Raw genomic sequence first — 21749 nt, forward strand, 5'->3', positions numbered from 1 at the left:
GCAGTGATCATCTGTCCGCACGGTCAGTTAAGAAAAAGTATTTTTTCTAAAGCGGAGAGGGTGGGTCTTTTAAAAAAATTTGGGGAAAATCCTCCACAATACCTTTAAGAGAAGCCCCTCTACAGCGTAATGTTTTACCACAGACATGGTATGGTGATTGTTTTCTGGCACATATAACAATTTTTATGTTAACATAATCGCAAAAAAACAAACTTTAGTTTCTTCATATTAGAACACCGTCTTGCACATGTTGGCTTTGTCCCAACATCTCTGGTAGCAAACTGGAGAAGGAGCTTGTTCCAGCTTTCTTTTAACAATAATAACATAAATTATATATTTGGAAAGTGTGCAAATGATACTTTTTACCATGGGTAACCAAAAAAGTATTGGATGGGTACCAATTTCTTAGTTAATCTCCATTTTTTAAACTTTTTTACTTTTTTAAACTTTGCATTTGAAGTCTACGAATTGAACAAAGTAAAAGCCTAGGTAGTTGTTTTATAACCAACCTCCTTTAGCTTCACTGCAACTTTGTAAAATGTTCTGTAACTGACAGCTTGATTAATACTGATTTAAAATGCACACAGTTTGACTTCTGGAGCAGTTGTCTGTCTACAGTTTTATTTAGGGGTATTAAAGTAGTAGGGATCGAATAAATATTCTAAGGACACTTTCAAATGATTATTTTTGCAAAACCTCTAGATAACCATAACCATGTTACCTTCCTTAATGTTCCCCTTTATAAACTATTGATGTGCTGGTGCCAGTGATGGACCATGAGATTCATTAGAGTTTATGGATGCAACATCACAAAACAAGCTCAGGAGTATTAGCACTTTTGCGAGGGACTGTATATGAACTCCACTTAGCCTAAAAATTACAGAGTGTGAACTTCTTGGCAGCGGCATGCAGGGCTGCAGTGATAAAATAATATCACTTGAACTGTATTTTCTACCACAGTTTCCAGCATATAGAGCTCCTTTCATACTAGTTCTGTGTAGTGCTTTGTCCAGTATAGTTCTGGATATGATATCATCTATTAATAATGTATTGGCAATGGATTACATAAAAAGGGAGCAGAAATAACATCCAATATTCATGCCCCCTGAGCTCGAGTGTGTCCAATCCGTTTGGCCCATAAAACCTTAGCCCCATTTCCATATCCGCTGTGGGTCACAACAGGTCTGCCGCACAAAGGCTCACAGAAAAGCTCGACTCAGGAAGAGGGCAGTAAAAATTGGGTGGATTTCTGAACCCTTATGAAACAAAACTCCTTTGGAAAAAAAAAAAAAGAAGTGAAAAAAGCCCTTTTCCGATTTCAGCGCCTGTGAAAAACCTGTTACAGTGTTTCCCTCTTTAATTGTGCCACTTGAGAAATTGACGTGCCTCTGAAACATGGCATGAATCTCGCAGTTATTGCAGTCCCCTTGGCAGGGAATGTTGATACAACATCTGCATGCTATAGAAAGTAATGGAAGTAGCAGAGGTGGCAGCTGCAACTCTACAGGAAGTGTGCCATTTTCAGGCAGTGCTGCTGTGAGAACCACTAACAGCCAGCCTGGTCGTGCAGGCAGCTCTGATTGCCAGGACACTATGACAAACACGCAGGGGCTGGGAGTGTTGCATCCTGGGGGATGACAGCTTCTGTTTGATTGTCAATAAGGCTCATTAGCAGAAAAAATGGAGAATGCGGAAAGAGATTAAATGACTTGCAACAGGGTCCCCCTCATGTTTCATTACAGTGGATTTATCAGACCCTTTATTTGATCAATTTAACAAAAAAAGGAAGTCTGCTGCAGAATCCATTTCTATACATACCAGATAAAGTGTGAGCTGTTTTATTGAATTTAGCCACTCCTAACAAAAACCTCTCCAGTGCAGCTCTCGTCTTAAGACCAAGCGGCGGATGTTTCCCTCCATCTTAGGGAGGGACGGCCAACAAAGCAGCGTGTAAGGGCCTTTCCCTGAAGAGTCCTTGTCACGCCGCGCCAAACCTCTGTGATTATCGTTGTTTTTGCAGAGAGTGTCCACGCCTGCCAATACCGCTGTTCCATAAATGAATTTGGCCCCTCGTCAACGAATTACCTAACATGCAGAACTGTGTATGTGTCACATCCAATTCCAACTCACCGGCTTTGGTGGTGTGTGTCAGCTGGAGGACTTAATCATCAATCGTCAATCATAATAAGCGAAACACATTGATAGTTTTTTTTTTTTCCTGTTTTCTCTTTTCCTTAGCAGTTAAAGTGTAAAAGGAGAAGTTAAAACGACCTTGTTAAAATGGGACCACCATTTATATTCTTAATTCAGTGTATGGATTAATTAGTGTTGGCGAGCGACGGTATCAGTTTCCATGTGGCAGAGCTTTGGAGTTATCAAATCATTGCTCTCTTTCATAAGGGAACTCTGGAGTGATTTCTATCAGACGTATGTTGATGTTGATTTTGCTCTGAACCAGCTTTGCACATATTTAGGACCATGCTTTTAATTAAGTCCTAATTGGACAGTTAATAAAAGGGTCTTTTTAAGTACCAGGCACCAATCTATAACCTAATTTTTAAACCTTACAAAATTAATTTTATGAACTGTAATCAGGGCCTCAATACTTTAGGATTTTCCAAGTAAGGTGTTATTAAGAGGTTATAAGCGGTTACCATTTTACCTGCAGTGTAAAACTGTCTTGGCACGTTCCTTCTATAAGTCTGTCCCAAAGGCTAAGCTAACATCCAGTCTAAGACGGGCTTACAAAAAATTCTAAATTAAAATGACTTCAATTAAATTAAATAAAAACATTAGCTGTTTATATGTACCGTAATTTATTTTTGATTCTTTCAAGCTGCAGACATCTCTGTTAGCATCAGGGGCTTATTTACCTACTGTAGACACAAATGATTAATTAGATGAAAGATTTTGTTACAAGGTGTTGCAGCATCCGTGATCTTGCTGAGTGAAATGCACAAGTTCTTTATGTTTCAGTCATCAAAAGCTCCATCTCTGACCACAAAAACTGGTTCTTTCCTAATACCACTTGGAACTGGGCCAGAGAAAAAAAAACCCTCTGGTTTAGCCCTGGAATAACATGGGCACACTGTGTCCAATCTTCCTCAGGTCTATTTCATATCATCCGATCAGTCGTCAAAAAGTTTAGGTAGGTGTATGCAATTTTTTTAAACAAATCCTTCAGGACCATTTCTGCCTCAGTTTTTAACAGGTGCTGTAAATAAAACCTCCCATCATCAATTGCTGCTAAGTTATTAAACGTGAACGATTTACAAACATTTTAGAAACTGGATAATTGCTCAAACAACTTTAATAGATGAAGGTGGCAACATTAGCCTATTTATGCAAATCCAATCTGGGTCATTTCTGATCAGAGTAACTGACTGATTCAAAAGTGGTGTAACAAGAAAAAACAAAACAAAAAGCATGGTTATTTGCTCCATTTATCATATAAATAATCACCCACTTCTCTGTAAATACCCACAAAATGCATATATGATGATTTACTCCAGGTTTATAAAAACTACTGTTCACATTAAATACAATGTATTTTCAATCTGGAATCGATCTGAGATAGCAGAAGTCCGTTTAATTTTTGGTCTATCGCTTTAGCCTGCAGGTCAAAATAATCTGAATTTATCCTAAATGAAGACACAAGTAGAGTTTCCTAGAGCAGGTCAGATTTTAGCAGCTTATAACCTTCTGACAAAAGCTCACTTGAAGAATCCTAAAGTATCCCTTTAATGCAGCCACACATCCACATTACACGCTTACTGGCACAGCATATCTTTAGCACAAGGCAGAGGAATCTGGCTCATATTTTCCCTCGGCCTGATCCATTGCACTCTTCTCTCCCGTCATATAGATCGCAGTCTGCAGGGGCCAGAGGCGCTGACAGAGCCCAGATGCTCCCAGTCTGTCTGGGGGACTGGGGAGACTGGTGCCATGGGGTCCTGGAGCCTCTAAAGTGCCGCCCCTCCATCAACATGACCAAGGCTAGACCTGCACTTTCTCCAGGCTGAGACACCCTCCTTAACTACGCTGACAAGCCGGCTGCACAGCCACAGATTGATACGTGCACACTCCAAGGTAATCGCTCTAACGTAATGTACGGCCATTCGTCAGCCGTTCCTAATCAGAGAGGCCAAAACCAGTGCTTGGTCTCTCACTGACACAAGGTTACATATATGCACAAAGTTGCATGCTGATACCACAGAGAGTTTTTTTTTATTCCTCACTTAATCTTCAACCAGCAGCTGTAGAGAGCAGTCTCTTTGTTCTCAAGAAACAAGCATTAAAAAAAAGGGCATGATACAAATTCTACGTCCTCCTGCTTTCTCTCTCAAAACAACAAAAAATAAGATCATTACAAGAGCATCAAAGTGTGCCATGTTTGAAACGATGGTTCTCTTTGTAGTGGCGGCGGAGCATGGAGTGTGTTGGTATTAGATGCTGCTGTGGCAGCTGTCGTGGCTGGCTGTGTGGTGCCTCGGTGTCAGGGCCTCAGAGAAAAGGCCGTCCCGGCAGACAGACAGAGGGGGAGGAAACTTGATATGGCAGCCAAAAACCCAGTCTAATGTCTGTATATCCAGCTATCTATCCCAATGTCTGTCTGTCTGAATTGTGAGGGCTGCCTATCTGCATGCTGGATACTCCTCTGGCTCACTCTGCATCATTGCGCTGCCTGTAACTGAGCCTAACGTGCACCAGAAAGTTGTAACTTTATATATCTTAAGCACACAAACTTCTTCTGGAAGAATGGCTATTTATGAAATCAGCAGTGCGACTGTGTCATTAATTCTGCAGGGGGCCCCTCTAAGCTTTGCGACTTGCTCCAAAGGGGTGCAGGTTGTGATAACGGTAGAATTATGAGCCGACATGTATGAAGAGAAGGAGATGGAAGCACAGAGTGTTTGTGTTTGATGTGGGGGCAGAAAATTGTTCTATAATGAGGAGGGGTGCCAGGATATGAGATGGGAAGTGGGGAGTTGGAGACAGGATATAAGTTATGAGAAGGAAACTAATGTTAGGAAATGCAGAGGCTGTTGTTGTTGTTGTCTCTGCTGCAGCTTGTATAACCCGAAATGTATCTTACCTAGTATTGGGCTGTGATTAATACAGCCCGGCCAGGTCAGAACCCCGCACTGATGTTACGGATGCCACCAACCGTATCCCCGCTTTTTCAGGGGCTCAAATAAGTGTGTGTGTGTTAGAGAGAGAAAAAGAAAGAGAGAAAATGTATGTGTGTGTGTGTGTGTGAGGGGGTTAATAAATGTTGAATCAAACGCCGCACGAGACACTCACACTCCTTAAGGGTTGCCCATTAGCGGTGTGTGGGTGCATGGGGAGTTTATCAGTGTCTGGGTGATTTATGAAGTCAGACTCAATATCATCCACTTCACCCACACACATATGGACATACACATGTGCACACACCAGCATCCATGGCCACGTTCTCACGCACCCACGTGCACAACAGCCCCTACGCGTGCACCCGTGCAGTCTCTTTGTGAAACAGAGGCAGGTATGTGGGGAAAAAAAAATATTGAAGTTCTTTTTCCAGAGATTAACAATGTAGATGAGACTCTATATAGTGATTTCTTTTTTTCTCTGAGCCTAAATTATTTGAAGGTGACGGAAAATATGTCAAACGTATGAAAACTTTACTATAACCTATCTGTTACTTACAAGAAATATTAAAATACCTTGATAAAAATGTACGGACATTGAGAAATTAATGATGTGGTTATTTTTAGAGGGACTCTTTGGGTACCTACGTAAATTACAGAGCCAATTACAGGCAGCATGTTTGAGGCTTTGATGCTAGACTTGTTGTTAAACATCAACCGTAAAACAGTAAAGACTTCAGTCGCTCTGCTTTCTAAATTCATGCCATTCCATAGAATTTACTTGGCCACTAGCAAAAAAAAAGAGGGTGCTTACAGTGCACTTCAGAGTGCGCCTGGCTTAAATGGGACCCCTTGTGGCTGTGTCACAGCTCCCTTCGTTAGGGGGCTGACTGTAGCCTGTAGTCACCACAGGCATCATTAGCCCTCTGTGAAACCATAGACTGAGTCTCATTCTTCATCTGCCTGTCTGCTGCCTCAACATTTACGCTGCGATGTTGCTCCTATGGCAGAATAACCGAGTCCGGTGAGCGCAGCGAGACAGCCGCTCCGAATCTGGGCAGATAAGAAGATTCAAAAAATGCAGCAAAGTTCAAATATATTCAGTAGGCGGGCCACAAGAATTGGTTCTGTAAAGGTTAGAGCCAGGGTTATTTTTGGAGAGTGCATTATTAGGCTACCTGGACTAAAAAGAATAGGAATAACTATGAGCAAGTTAGGGTGGCTTTGAAGCAGAAGAGAGGGATGTAAATCAGGAATTCAGACTGTAACTGTTACAATAGATTAATGTGAGAAAAAAAAAACAGGAAGTAAGAGTTTAAGGCACATTCAGTAATAATTGTTTTCTCTAAACATGCACAAAACCACATATGCTGACTTTAAAGAAAAAAAGAATTTATCCAACAGGGATTAAACAGGTTTGTGATGATAATGAAATAAGGCATAAACATTTAAATTACAGATTAAATGCAGCGGATAAATTCAAGGTTGAAATGTTGATTTTCTGTTTCCCGTTCTGTACTGCCCTCTAATGGAAAAGCCCACTCAGAAATAAAAGAAGGAGCTCTGACAAGTCAGACAGCGAGGGAAGAAAAGACACAAAGCATAATTAATAATGAGGCGAACTGATCACAATTTATAAGAAACCGCTGACTAAATTAAATAAAATTGAATCAAAGAAAAGGCTAGATTTGTCATTTTGAAATGCATTTATTTCAACACTTATAAACGTAAGGAGAGTACAGTATGCACAACGTAAGACATCTCCACTCTAGGTGGATTATAAGGCGAGAACAAACAATGAGATCTAAACGAAGACTAAACAAATGCTTCACTACAAAGCTTTGTAGCCATAAAATTCAGAGCCTTTATCACTGGATGTTGAACAAAGCATTCACTTGGCAGGAAATTAAAAAACCAACGAGAGGTACAAAGACTAATTCTGCTAAGGAAAACAACAACAACAACAACAACAATGCATGAGACATATTTTTAAGGGAATAATAATGCTTTAGAAAAACCATTCCAGCACTATCTGGCAAACGCAACGAGGACCCACGGGAGCATATGTTTGTAATTCCTACTGTTCTCTGTTTAAGTTATTTTTGCTACAATCTAATTCTGCAACAATTCTGTATCGCATTAACGATGCAGTATCTCTATTCTTAGATAAAAAAAAAAAAGAAAGCACTATAGTGACTACTTCCAAGTAATTCCAGTTGTTCCACAGTATGTGCCAAGATGCCTAACTTTATAGCCTTGTTTTGTGTTCTTAAATAAAAAAGGGATTGTGTGTGTGTGCTCTGAATGAAGGACAGTCGGGCTCTGTCATGCTTCAGCCTTCCCCTCTCTGCCTCTCATGGGTGAGCAGCCATTGTTTGAGGTGGTCGCCCCTGCCGCTCATGTACGGCCCACTCTGTCCAGAGCTGGAAATGACTCTATGACAAGGAATGAGGAGAGGAACCTGGCACAGATGGACAGGGGGAAGTATGATACTCTGAGGGTAAAGAGCTGTTTTGCTTTTTTTCCCAAAAAATTTTTGCAGCACTTTCATGCTAAGGTAACTTTTAAGTTATATTCAGATTTTCTTTAAATCTGTATTATTTCATTTATATACAAAAAAGCTGAAAAACATGTTTTCATCAAAGAAAAACAGACAATAAATAAAAAAAATAATAGCAATGCATGTCTTCAGGTCACACTTTAGCATTCATTGTCACAGCAAATCAAAAGTAAAAAAAAAGATAGCAGGGATACATAATAAATGAAAGGATTTCATGACTTAAAAGGTACCAAACATGCAGAGGATGTGAACTGCACCTTTCTGATTTATTTTTCACTTTTCATGTTCTTGCACTGCATAAAAAACAAAACAAAAACAAAGTGCCACACCAGAACTATTTGGTTTGATGCTGCACAAATTCACATTCAGGGTGATAGCTTAGTCTTAGGATATAAATGTTTTTTTTTCACCCTTTAATAGTGAAAAGCAAAGAAGCAATCAAAAATTAATGGGCAAAAACACCAGCAGGATGAATATTCAATCGAGAGGGTGTCAACATTAAGATCTGATAACCCTGTGATCATTAAAAAGAGGAAGTCGGTGGAGCGTTTACTCTTGTTGCAGACGACTGCCAGGGGGGTCCCGAGTTCTTTGTAAACTAAATGGCTGGAGAAAGATTAAACAAGCAAGCCTAAAAGACTTCGATCATTGTGAATCGGAACAAGGAAAGCAGTAATAGTTTGCGTGAACCGCTGGAATCGTCTGTTTTAAAAATATTGTAAATTCTGTCCTCGTTTTGTTCGAGCTGCACGAACAGGAAAAACATCCCAAACCACTGCTGCACAGTCGCTGCATCCCTCTAATTTAACAGAGCTGTGCACTGAATTGATGGCTCCACTCGCAGCCCTTCATACGAAAAGTTGGACAAGCAGTGTGTTTCAGTTAAAATCCATCACTAAACCCTCTTCCATATCAACAGCAATAAAACTTTCTGAGTCCCAGATTAACCTTGCAGACAGAGAAATACTGCTCGCGTATTCGGATCAATACTGTTCCCCGGGTTTGGAGGCAGAGCGGGGTACCCTCAAGGCCTTCGGATCTGCCTCTTCACATAGGGGGGAAAAAGAGCACTACACCAGGCTTATCAATACTCAAATCCTGGTGAAGAAGTGCCACAGAGAGGCAAGGATCGATTGAGCACACTGAGCTTTTCACAGCTGAAGCCCGAGTGGAGCAGTGCTACTGACAAGTAATTGACACTGACAATCTGACTCTGGATCTGAATCAGGAGCTAAGGGCTCAGGCTCCCAGCCTCCCTGGCGAAAGGAAAGAAATGTCTGTAAAACATGAGGCTGAGTACTATTATACAGCTATATAACAGCATTGCCACTGGCTACTGCACAGTGTAAAGTATATGGAGAATTAAAGGCGGTACATTAAAAGCCAAAGTTGGCCATAATGCCGACAGAAAGCTGCAGGTTTTTAATTCATTTTTTGTTAAAAATCTAAACTCCTAACAGCAGCAGATGATAATAAAAGCATTGAGATGAAGATTTCCAACGTGGCAATTTATAGAGCATATAAGGAGATAATGCAGGAGGTGCTCTCTGTCTTCACCGAGCACACCGGTGGTGCCCACAGCACTACATGGGCAGAGTTAAACAGGCTTTGATCAAAGGGTCTGATCAAAAGAAGACACACCACTTGCCCTCTGGCCTTCCATTTTGTACACAGTGGATTGGTGGTTAAAACGATGCGGACCAGGTTTCCTACAAGGATCGGAGATTTGCAGTGAACATTACAGACAGCAGAGAGCAGGAACAAAAGGGTGTGGGCTTTAAAAAAAGGAAAACGTTGCACTGGAGGTAGGGTTACTCCTGCTCTCACAGGGAGGTGTTGCCTGCATCTAGCGGAGGAGACCTACGGTTTAGAAAACTTTTACACAAGTTCTTTTGTGGAAATAGCATCTCTGTAGAAAGCAAAAGCAAAATAATAAAAACTACAAAACATTGGTCTTAAAATAAGTTAGCATCTATCATGGACAAGTTAAAGATTTTAGGGTTAAAAACTGAAAATAAAATCCCGTCATACTGTTCCCACATTTAACAGTATCCCAGAGAAACTGCTTTAGTCACCCAAGTTTTAAAACTAGATATAGGTAATGCTCTGCCCCTCTCCCACTTGTTGCTTCTGGTCAGTATGCTGAACTGAGGTCATATCCTCTGCATGTTCAGTATTTTTAAGGTCAGCTAAGGGAAGGTCAACCAATCCCTTACATACCAGAAAGAAAAATCCGACTGTAGAGATTCTGCACAAGGACATGAATTAATAAAATTAGCAGCTTCAAATCTAAAATATTGCTTAAGTCTAAAATAATAATAGTAATAATTAACAATAATAATATTTCATTTAAAAAAATAAAGATACATTTCTAAAATAAAAATATTTTTGTCAATATTAAATCAAATATAGTTATTCACTATGTTAAATATTACAAAAACATGCAGTGATTTATTTCTTCTATTTAAATGTTTTAAAGCTGCAAATAGAGTATAAAATTTGGACTCTATACTGTAACATATCTAAGAAAATGCATTTTTTTGCACACAAAAAACATTTAAAAATATATGACAAAGCACTTTAGTTCCAGATAATCATTCCTGCAATATTTTTTTAATATAAAATAATAAATATAGTACTAATGATAATAATAATAATAATAATAATAATAATAATATTAATAATAATAATAATAATAATAATAATAATAGGCTTCAAATATAACTTCTGAAAGTCTTTCTAAACTTCCTCACAATTGAAATCCTCTAGAAAGGATTAATAAATCACTTATTCTATCTTTTCAGTTTTTTTTTTTTTGCAGTATATAGCTCCACTCTCTAACCAATTATTGTCCCTTTTGGCTTGAATAAATTAAGTAAAGATGGAAGCCTGTCAATCAATGTCATCTACACTTACCGGATTCCTCCTCATTGCCCCTCCCACCGCCCGCACCGCTCTGGGGTTTCCCGCCATCTCAGCGAGGCGTTTATACGAGACCGTCTCTCCAAACTTCACGTCACTCAGAAGAACCTTCAGCACGCGGCTGGTGAAGGCGTCTTCGCCACGCGGCAGAGGAAAGAGAGAAAGAAAAGAAAAGGAGAGATTAATCTGTCTGAGATTTGAAAACACCAAGATGCTTTGAACATTAGTTGAACTCTTCTAATCTAAACAGTAGAAAATATGGCCTGGTGTAGCACTTAATGTATAGCAGAATGTCCTGTCTCTCTTTATTCTTCACAACACTCATTAAAAATTAAATACTAAGAAGTCCCCCCTCTTTGACCTTAGAACCAGTATTAACATGCTACACCAGCAGACGTGAGAAAATTATTCCTATGGCAGAAAAATCTAGGTTATGCTTCGGAAAGGTCACAGCTAAAATTAAAAAAGTTCGCTCCTTCATTTAAAAGGATTAAGAGGGGCCAAAAAGACTGCAAATCTGCTCCAGATTTTTAATAATAATAATTTGAATGTTGCAAAAACCATTTGTGGCAGTGAGATGACTTTGAGGTTAATCAGACCAATTTGTCCTTTTAATTGCTTTCTATTCAGAGTAGATTCATTATATCATCTTCACTTAAATGGCGGAATTCTTCAAATCATCCGCAGCTTAACCGACCATATTAACGGCTTTGATTTCATTAGCACTTTAGCAGCAGTATTATCTTTCTCTCTTTTTTCTGGATTACCAGGCAGTGACTGAGAGGCATGTTTGTCTTGCTCTGATTGCCGAAGAAGGAGAAAAGTATTTGAAGCATCTTGAAAGCTTGAGACACTGATGCACTCAGCTTGTGTAGTCAGTGGAAAAACACTTTTCTTTTTTTGCACACAGGACAAGACGGGGAACAATAGTCTCGTTATCAAGACTGGGTGAAATTCTTCTAGTATACACATGTACTCCGTCATGAAAATTCAATTAGTGATCTCCCATTCTCTCTCATTTATATGGTCTAAGAGAGCACATGACAACTGATCTATGTGAAATCCCTCTAAATTGGCATTGTGTGAAAACATGTCACACCCCTGTCTCTCTTCTACAGAGCGAACATCCTTTGCTCCCCAGGCTCCCTTGCTACCTTATAGTCACTCTCTGCTACACAAAGCCACGCGAACAAGGCAATTTGCCTAAACTGGGGGGAATAAGTGTAAAACCTAAAGGGGATACGTTTGATTGATGCACACCCATGTGAGTTCTTTGTCTTGAACAAGGCCCGTAGGTACTGTTTAATAATTTTTCAGGTAATAATCACACTGTCAACGAGATGACGGGCTCTTACGCAGACAGCATTAATGTTGTGAGGAGATAAGATACGCCTCCCCAAATTTTTTTTTCCTTTTCATGCTTTTCACTCTCCCAGCTGTAGCTCGGATTTGACCTGGTGATGTCTGAGGCAAATCCTGATATCGCTTTGTCACTGATGAGGAGATTAGAGTCTGCCATCAGGTAATGACAAACCCCTGTTGATGCAAACAAACAAAATCTGCATCAACCTAGCAGCAGGCTACATTGCTATTAATGCTGCTTTTCTTAAGTATGAAGAAGTTGATTTCGGGGACATACTATGAATGAACTTGAAGAATGAACAGATTTTGAGTAACCTATATTATTTTATAGATTATCAAGCAAACTTAAATAAGTTAAATACAACTTTGTAGACTTAAACTGGTGCTTTACAGCTTTAGTATGTGTGCTTATATACCTAGGCTATCAAGCACCTTCCCAAACTTTTAATGACTACTGAAATCCTAGTTTTCAAGCCAAACTACTTTGATTTTAAACTTTCTTATACAAACAGTGTAGGCAGTGGACTTTATGCTTAATGGCCAATATTTGTTTTTCTTTTAACATCTTCTGCAGTCAATGATGTATAATGTAGCCCATTTCATTACAGGTGTAATCATATGATAAATCATGATGAAGGAACAGTCCATCACTTTTATTTAACTGTGACACACATAGATCTGGAATTGTTGACTCTGGGAAAGTACTTGGAAAGTCAAACTAATGTCATCAATGACTGCTTTGCTTTTTTGTGCATTGTGCCTCAGACTGAAAACCGAGATTAACTTTGCTTTTTTTCCTTTTAGTGAGCCTACATCGAAATAAAGATACCAGCTTGACTGTTTACAATTTTAACTAGAAAGCATTCGAATTTCAAATGCTAAAACATTCAAATTAAGTCAGTAATTTGTCAGATGCAGACAGTTAATTGAGTTAGAATTAAATCTTTCCAGCAGTTCTTATTGCATTATTTCAATATCATCATACCATCCTTGTTTTTAAAGCACTTTTTATTAAACAAAAAGCACCATAATTTTTTTTAAGAGAAGAAAGGATGGAAAACAAAACAATTCTCTGAGAATTAAGATGAGCACATACTCATAGTAGATGGTTATGGTTACTTTTGTCACTGCATAATAATAACCACATTTTTGAGATACAGCAAGAATTCAGAGAACCACAATCTGTGCTTTCTTATTCCTTAAAATAAATCCTGTAATTAGTGCACTGCTTTATTGTCTAGATTAGTTTTTGATCTGCTCCAATTGGCCAAAAACCGAAGAATTTGATGAGTTTTTTTTCCTGTTAAACATCTTAAAACAAATATAAGTGATTTTCAGACAGTAGATGCATCAACCAACAGCACAACATTTATTATGTGCTTTGTTCTGATGTTCTGAGCTTAATAAAAATCAAATAAGAGGTAAGGAGTTTGTGCGACCATATGATCATAATATAATTTATCCCTTCTCTGTATGCTTCTAAACTGGTCACTAACCTTTGTATCCTAGTCCCTGGATGAAAATATAAAAAAAATGGAAATAGTCGGTTAAACCTCACAGAAAAACAAACAAACAGGAAATCAGGAAAGAAAAGCATGATTGGTCCATCTCCCCTCATAACACTTTTTCACGAATCTGGTTTCTTAGAGCAGGTTGAGCTGGAAAACAAGTGTCTGTTCTTTTATCTGCTATACAGAGGTTAAGGAACTATGCCCTCATCAGTGTTTGTGACAGACACTTCATGCAGGTCGCTGAAGGTGACCAGTGGTGATTCAGAGAGCGGTCCCCCAGCCCCATACTTCATAAAGAGCCTAATACGGTGTGTCTGGGGGTCAGGACCCTCTTTAGATTGGGGTGCAGTGATGTCAATTGTTTAAATAAAACTTGAGGGAAACCACCTACATGTTTATAGACGGCCCATAATCATGTCACAGGTCATTACCTGCTGTGAGGCCAGGTGATGGTGCTGCTCCAGCAGCAGCAGAGATAGATTTACTTGGAGAAAAATCGAACACATCTAGTGATTATGAGGGTATTGACATATATGATTGATTTGCTCATAATTTTGTATATGAGAGCAATCTTGAGGAGGAAAAAAAAAAAGCTGTAAACTGATTTCCATCAGCCCTGCTAATGACAGATTTGGAGAGACGACCTCCAGCTGACAGTCACCTCTTACAAGCTTGTGAGAGTAAAAAGACAATAGTGGAAATGCAGCTACCTCATTATCCTTTGTGTCTAATGGGAGAGAAGACTTTGACTCCCAGTCAAAGTGTCTCTTGAGTCTTCAGGGATCCATACTTTTGAAGGCTGACGGGGTGCTGATGATTCTCTGATTATTCGATATTCTGAAAACGTTCATTTCCCTAATTCCTCTCCACATCACAGGGGCGAGTCCTGGTGAGTGTCTCATCTCGCCCTACGCTGTGCACAGGGGGAGGCTCAGGCTCCTGCAGGAACACAGTCATTTGGGCTTTGAAGAGCGCCCTTCTCCCGCTCTGCCCGGCCCCCCTCCCAGCACATTCCCCGTGCCGCTTACCGAGACTAAGATCCTCTCGTCTGTTACATATGGATGTATAATTAATGAGATAAGAATATGCATCATTTTAAGAACCCACGTTGGTGTCTGTGGTTTTCCGAGGGAGCAAATGCGAGCACACACACACAATCTAACTGAGCGTAACACGCTCTCACCGTTTCTTTACCCCTGTTGGCCAAACTTCCGTGTGATGTTGTGCGTGACAGTCAGACGATATAGGGAACTACGCCTCGAATCTCCTTTCATGTCACCTCTGTTTCTCAGGTATGCCATGACAGCTAATATGAAAAGTGGCTTGTTTTGTCAGAAATGTGTAAATAAACATGGCAACACTTCAAGTGAAGGTCACAACTCAATATTACATGACAAGTGCTGCGAGAGCGCTGTCGCGTTCAGGTTCTCCCCAAAGATAACAGAGCAAACAAAAGCTGGTTGTCACAGATTGTAATGACCTGATTATACTTGTTCTTTTTATCCCAGTCTTTCCTGCAGACCGCTAGCAGCAGCATGACTCCAAATAGACAGAATTTATACTCCATAAAAGCTCAATCAATTCAGTATTTTTTTTTGAAAAACAGAAAACAAGAAATTAATTATTCTTTCACCCTCAAAAGACAAATACTCCTGATGCTCACATTTAACATTTTCCCCCTAGTTTGGCCTGTGGTTCTGACTACTGAGAGCAATCTAAGACTAAACCTTGTATTTTACGTAGCCCCAAAACAAAAGGCAAGTGGGGGGAAGAGGTGCAACACGCCACAATCACCTATTCAGATCAGGTACTAATGAAGAATTCCATCTATCCTGAAATTTAATTAAAACCCCAAAGACTTTCAGATGAGATGTGATTTGAAAGAGCCCGGGGCTGGTACACAAGCACTTGGTGGCGAAGGGAATCACACTGAAAGTTGATATCGTAATTGGTCCTGATGTATTTTCTGCGTTGCCTTTGCGGGACTCATAGCTGTATACAGGGTCTCGACGGAGTACCTGCTCATTGAAAATGCCATCACTCAAGTACCGCAGATCTGCATGAAATTAGAGAGCAACTAAAGCCTGATTGCCGGGGAAGGGAGGAACAATTGTTAAATGCATATATTAGGCATTCCTTTTCTGTGCATGTGGGACTAAATGATCTGTTCTGAAAATCTTTATGTAGAAATGCAATAAAGGCATCAGTTAAAACAACTAAAAGGATTATGAATAGTTTTATAAACACCACAGACTTTTTAATTTTCAAAAATCAGTTTGACATAAAAACAAAAACACCAAGGCTGATTGATTCTTAATTCTTGTTCTTCAGTTTTCCGAATTACTCTGCAAGAACAGCTAGTCACTGTAAGACCACTTATCTATCATGCTTTGCATGGTGAACATATAACATGGCAGTGGTAGCATCATGCTGTGGGATACCTTTCTTTAGCTGGGAGATGGAAGATAATCATGGATGAAAACCTATTAAAGGCTCCAAAGGATTACTCCTTTTTGAAAGGAAAACAGGCCAAAACTTACAACACTTGAGATATTTTATATGTGAGGATAAATGCTCTTATCCAAAGATGTTTAAATTAAAACTGGATGAGAATCACTATGAATAAAAAAAAAAACTAATAAAATATAATTCCATTTGACAAAAGAACTTTCTAATTTGATTTCAAACATAAGGGTCCAGTAATTGTGTGTGCAAAAATAAAAACCTTCAAAGACGTTTAATCCTTCATTTTTATTCCTCAGCTTCTCTATCATAACCTCTTCAAGCAAAGCTCCTGCTCTAATTGTCCAGTTTTCTGGGCCGCTGTTTTACACACCCTAAGTGACTGATCAAGCCAACAATAAGCTCATTCAAACTTTACACCATTCACATGTTCTCATCTAAAAAAAAAAAAGACAGAGAGAAAAAGAAAAGAAAGCTTCCTGTCTGTAAATGTCAAGAGTGGAATTCGATCAGTTTCAAAGAATGTGCCAAGAATCATGAAAAAGCTTGCCAAGACTAACACGCGTGGTAAGAGCTGCCACAGATTACTGAACCAAGTTACAGCTCTGTGTTCTGTTCTCTCTCCGCCGCTCACACACACACACACCACCCACTTTCCTCCACTCTCCCTCTCAGCCATAAAATACTTCATTATAACACAGTGAGCCAGTGAGTGTAAGTGATGTAACTGACAATTAAGAGTGAAAGCCTGATCCCAGTCACGGCTCTACAAATATTTATCCATGACAGACCTCCTTGCAGGGCGGGGTGGTGAAAGGCAGGGAGCGGGAGACTCCCAGCGGTCTGCGGCTCGGTGAAGTACGCCTGGAGCCATTCTACGCAGCGCTGCATCTCGGGGCTCGTTTCTGCCGGGCTATCGGTGACCACACAGCTCAGGGGGGCCTCGCTGCTCCTGTGAGGGATGTAAGGCAGGACAGGGAGGTAAGATGGGGATCAGAGGAGCAATCATACTACCCCGGTTCTTGGTTCAACGGTGCTAAAAAAAATGTCACAAGAGTGCAATAACGGAACACAGATGGAAGATGGCATTATCTGCTGAATAAAACCTGAGCCGTTAATTGAGACATGTTTAAAATATAAAGTTACACACTGCCATGCAAATGCATAAAACCTCTGTGAACTTTTTCCACATCTTGTCACATTACAATAACAAAACCCTGTGAATTTTATAGGGATTTTATGAGACAGCCGAACACACTGTGGTGCAGAACGGTGAAGTAGAGGGAAAATGATACATGTTTTTCATTTGTCATTATATATACAAAACTGAAAAGCCAGGTGCTTATTTGAATTTATCCCCGCTATAACCTGACACCCAAAAATAAAAACCCAGCACAACCATTTGACTTCAGACATCATCTTATTGGTAAATAGAGATGTTTAATTAATTACAGCTCTTCTGTGGGAGGCTTTAGATGTTTTACCAGGAAGGGGAATAAATAAACATCATCAAAAGGCCAGGAAACATTTCAGGGATAAATTTCAAACTTTAAAAATTTCACAGAGTTCTGTTGAAATCTATCATGTGAGTATGGATCATATACAGACCTACCGAGGCAAAACTAATTAAACAAAAAGCCAAGAAGCTGACAGTAGGTCTGGAGGAGCTGCTGAGATTCCCAGCTCAGGTGGGAGAATCTGCTGAGAGGACAGCTATATGTGAGATGCTCCACAAAAGGGAATAAAGCAATCCTTAAAACAAAGTCATACTGTTTGCCAGAAGCCATCTATGCAGGTTCATCTTCATAAATTTTTAATTATTTCCGTAATTAAATTTACTGAGTTAAACATATAATATAAATACATGCAGACTGATGATTTTTTTGAACCTTTATTTCTGTTAATTATGTTCATTTCCCTACAGCCAAGAAAAACAGAGTCCAGAATACAATATCAGACCAATAAATAATACATATATAATACAGAAATGTGGACTTCATGCAGAGCATGTTTAATACCTGCGTTACGGTTCTTTCTGTTTTGGTTTTAATAAAAATACCTTTATTGTTTGGGGAGATTCGGGTGTGTCAGAAGTAAAAATAAGTAGACAGAAGAAAGCTTAAATGAATTCACAAGACTAAATCTTGTATTTGCTCATAGGAGAAACAGCAAACAGATTGTATTGTGGTCAGAATACCTACATAGAGTTATATAGCATCATGCAACAGTACTGCTTCTCTGTATGTTATTAACTAACTTTGAGCAGTTTTGCAAAAAACAATGCATGTAATTTTCAGTTTCTACATCGTTAAAAGCCTGCTGCTGTTTTTGAAACGAAAGGGTTGCTCTAAAAAGTAATAATTATTTTTTTTACATAAATGTATTTTCTATTTTGCATTTTATAAGAATGTACCAGCAGCAGTTAAGAAGATAGGAAAATGACCTTAAGAAAAAACAATAGATTTACAGCATGTATATATATAAACTGATTAAAGTTAAAGCGAAAAAAAGAACACAAGGAGCAGAGTTTACATTTCTTAAGCATTAGAGCCAGTTAAAAAAACAAAAAAACTGTTTTTTTGAAGAAGAAAAACTTCAGAGCCTTAAAAACTGTCTTAACTCTGCTTGGGTTTTGTTTAGAGTTCATGACAAGCATAAATGGATTTATTCACTTTGTGCTTTTGGACAGAGCAGTGCTGGCCAGTGCAGAACTAAACTTGGACGTGCATCTTAGCATGAGTAGATGCTTGGAGGAATTTGCCGATGGTTGAGTTGGCATCACTTAACAGCTGAGTTTCTCTCTGCTGCTGACCACCCCCCTCAGGTCAACGCAAGCAGGCTGACCCACATTTGACACTTAAAGACCCTACTGGGAAGGTCCTCTCTTAGCATGTGCATTACTCAGAAGTGGACCTCAAGCTGTGTTGCGGATTCTAAAGCAGGCCGCCAATTCCATTAACTGGTGTACAGGACTTATAAATAAATAATATCACCATTTAAGTGCCCCCTTTTTTCAAAATTGGCTTATCCTGTATGGTATTAATAATAGACATTTACTTTGTTAAACATACAGGCTCTCTCCCTCCTGCCTGCCGTAACAACGCAGCCCTAAAGTGTTTTTACACTTCTGCAGGTCACAGTTTGAGCTGCGTTTTATATTGGACATGTGAAGCTGAGGTTTACTGGAGTGTTATGACTGAGCAGGTCCGTTTTCAGAGGGCCGCTCTGCCTGCTAGTTGCGGCTGTGTGATGGAAATCTCCCGGGTGCCGTTTAACGGTGAGTGTAAATACAGTAAAAGGTGTAAATACTCTCATTTCTAAATAAACCTTGCAGCAGTTTATAGCCAAGCGCTGGCGAACTCGGAAACCCACCAGCAGGCTCTGCGCTGAGACCCGCTCAAACAATGGCCATGGCTCATGGCAATCTCTGTCGGCATGGGTGAGTGCCCAGCCAGCCCCTACTTGTCATTGTCTCTCCTTTCTATACCCTCCCTCCTCCTTCCTCCCCTAGCTCTCCCTCCTCATTTTGCCCCCTCTCTATTTCTCTATCCTCCCACACCAGCTCTTTTGGCTCCCCCGCACCCCCCCGCCTACTTTCTCTCAGCTAGGATCTTCAGGCCACCATTCCCTTTCTACCCCACCACCACCAACTCGCATCCTCCCACCTCTACCTCCTCCTCTGCCCCTCCACCCCTCCACATCTCCTCTTTCTCTCTGAGAGGATGTTCCAGACGCTGCACACTGACAGCTCGGGGATATTGTGTGTGGAAATGTTCCTGTTGGACCCGCATGCCCTTACAATCTACCGGACAAAGGCTAGTGCACCTTTGCTTAAGGCTTGGCACCTTTGACCCCCCCTTCCCTGCTTGTGCTTCAGGCTTGTCACCGTGGCTAATTTTCCTCTTCCCACCTTTGGCTGGCAGAAGCTTTAAAAGCTGCCTCAGCGACACGACATTGACAGTTGTAAAACTTAATGCAATGGAGGACATGTTATGGCTGGTAAACAACAGCAAATATGAATAAATAAATAAAAGAAGCAGAACATCAGTGGTGCTGAAGTCTGTCACCTCTTGGTGCAACGGGGGATTGTTTTTAAAGAGCATATGGGCTGTGGAAGATGGAGCTCCTGCAACATTTCCAGACGCTTCAGTGAATCACAGACCCGTCAGATGGTCTTTAAAGAGGCCAGACTGACACATTAATAACTGCACCTTTTAAATGAAATTTGACATTATTTTCTAGAATAAAATGTCAAATAGAAACTTTTTAATGTGCTAAAGTTACAATGATATGAATGGATCTGGTAGAGATTTAAAAAATTATGAATTCACAGATTTGGCAATATAAAATACCTGATTTTATATTAAAAACAATGAATCCAAATGCATACATATATTAACCTTTACAGGGTTTATACAGCAATGGGTAACTCTAATTTAATGCTTTTTAATGTTCTTAGAAATAATTTCAACGCTATCAATATATCATATATATATATATATATATATAAATATGGCAAAATTCTTCATCATCTTTACAGTTGATAGGCTGCATCCATGTCCCAAATTCCTCGTTTTCCAGCCACTTTTTTTTTCAATTTGCATTTTCCCTATTCTCTAGCTTTTTCTCAGCCTCAAGCTTCTTTTCCGAACATACGACTTTATAATCAACAGGAAGCAATTCCGCGGAACCACGTAATTCTAATGTAATATATCTGGTGAAATTGTTTAAACTTTTTTTTTTCTTTAATAAACCATTTTAAATGCCACTATAACTACATTAGATGAAGGAATTTTAATGCCAATTAAGGCCTTAATTTAAAAATAACAATTTAATGACTTTTAATGGTTTTTAATGACCCGCTGAAACCCTGCTTTACAAAATAGTAATATCTATGGCAAATATTTCATTATTTTCAATAGATCTTGAGGCATTTGTCTCTAATATCACCCACTAATGTGGTGGTAGGTTTCCTGTGAACTCTTTGTTTGTATAACATAACAGCCATTGGCAATTCTTTTCTCCATAGAGTAACACATGGGAAAATAAGCTGCTGAACTAGTTGAGCGTTCTAACCTTATTAACATGTTTTTTTTTTTTCTAACTGGAACAAACAATAAAAGCTAAGAGACCTACAGATGAGGGCGATGGAAAGGAGGCGTTCCGATCTCAAAATCTTGTAACTATTCAAAAAATTGAATGACTGGAGTACCAGCAGAAACATAGGAAGCTCTGTTCAGCAATTCTAAGAAAAGCTCAACTTCCATAAAGATAAATCTTTTATAATATTTTTATGATAGTTTAAATTGGATGCAGCATTTTTTTTAAATGAATAACAATGAAAACTTATTGAAATGTATTTTATCCTATTTAAGCCTCTTTCCAATTTCCTATAAAAAAATTACAGAAAACATTATATGTAATACATTTGAATAATAATAATACAAGGCAATGACAAACCTTTAATGTACATATACATATAATGTTTAACTATAATACTTGTAATTCTATACATCTGTTACCTTAACAACAGCAAAGCTGTTTTATTTTTTTCTACACCAGGACCGCTGGTTTTCAGGGTGGAAATATTTACAAGCAACCCAATTTGTCTTCCTTGTAAGCAATAGAAAAATATAATAGCCTTTTTTTTGCAATCTGACCAGCAGTGCAAAGCAACAGGTGACGGGAGTGCTGCCTAATACAACCAAAAAAAAAGGGAAACAATGTTGACTCCAGCACTTTCTTTGACATTTCATTAAAATAACTTTAAAATGTAGGCACGGTGCGGTAAACAGTTTTCAA

General features: G+C 39.2%; 1 protein-coding gene across 1 annotated transcript in view; it reads right to left on the reverse strand.

Annotated features, from left to right (window-relative positions):
* Positions 1-6820: 6820 nt before the first annotated feature.
* Positions 6821-21749, reverse strand: part of mgmt (O-6-methylguanine-DNA methyltransferase) — a 30849-nt gene continuing 15920 nt past the window's right edge. The window contains exons 3-5 of the mRNA XM_038305874.1: positions 16739-16899; positions 10606-10745; positions 6821-7590 (exon numbers count right to left, since the gene is read on the reverse strand). Coding sequence (XP_038161802.1) covers positions 7462-7590; positions 10606-10745; positions 16739-16899 — 430 coding nt within the window. The 3' untranslated portion in view covers positions 6821-7461. The remainder of the gene's footprint in view (positions 7591-10605; positions 10746-16738; positions 16900-21749) is intronic.

Source organism: Cyprinodon tularosa, unplaced genomic scaffold (genome assembly GCF_016077235.1).
Source record: "Cyprinodon tularosa strain WSP-4 unplaced genomic scaffold, ASM1607723v1 ctg569, whole genome shotgun sequence".
Taxonomy (NCBI): domain Eukaryota; kingdom Metazoa; phylum Chordata; class Actinopteri; order Cyprinodontiformes; family Cyprinodontidae; genus Cyprinodon; species Cyprinodon tularosa.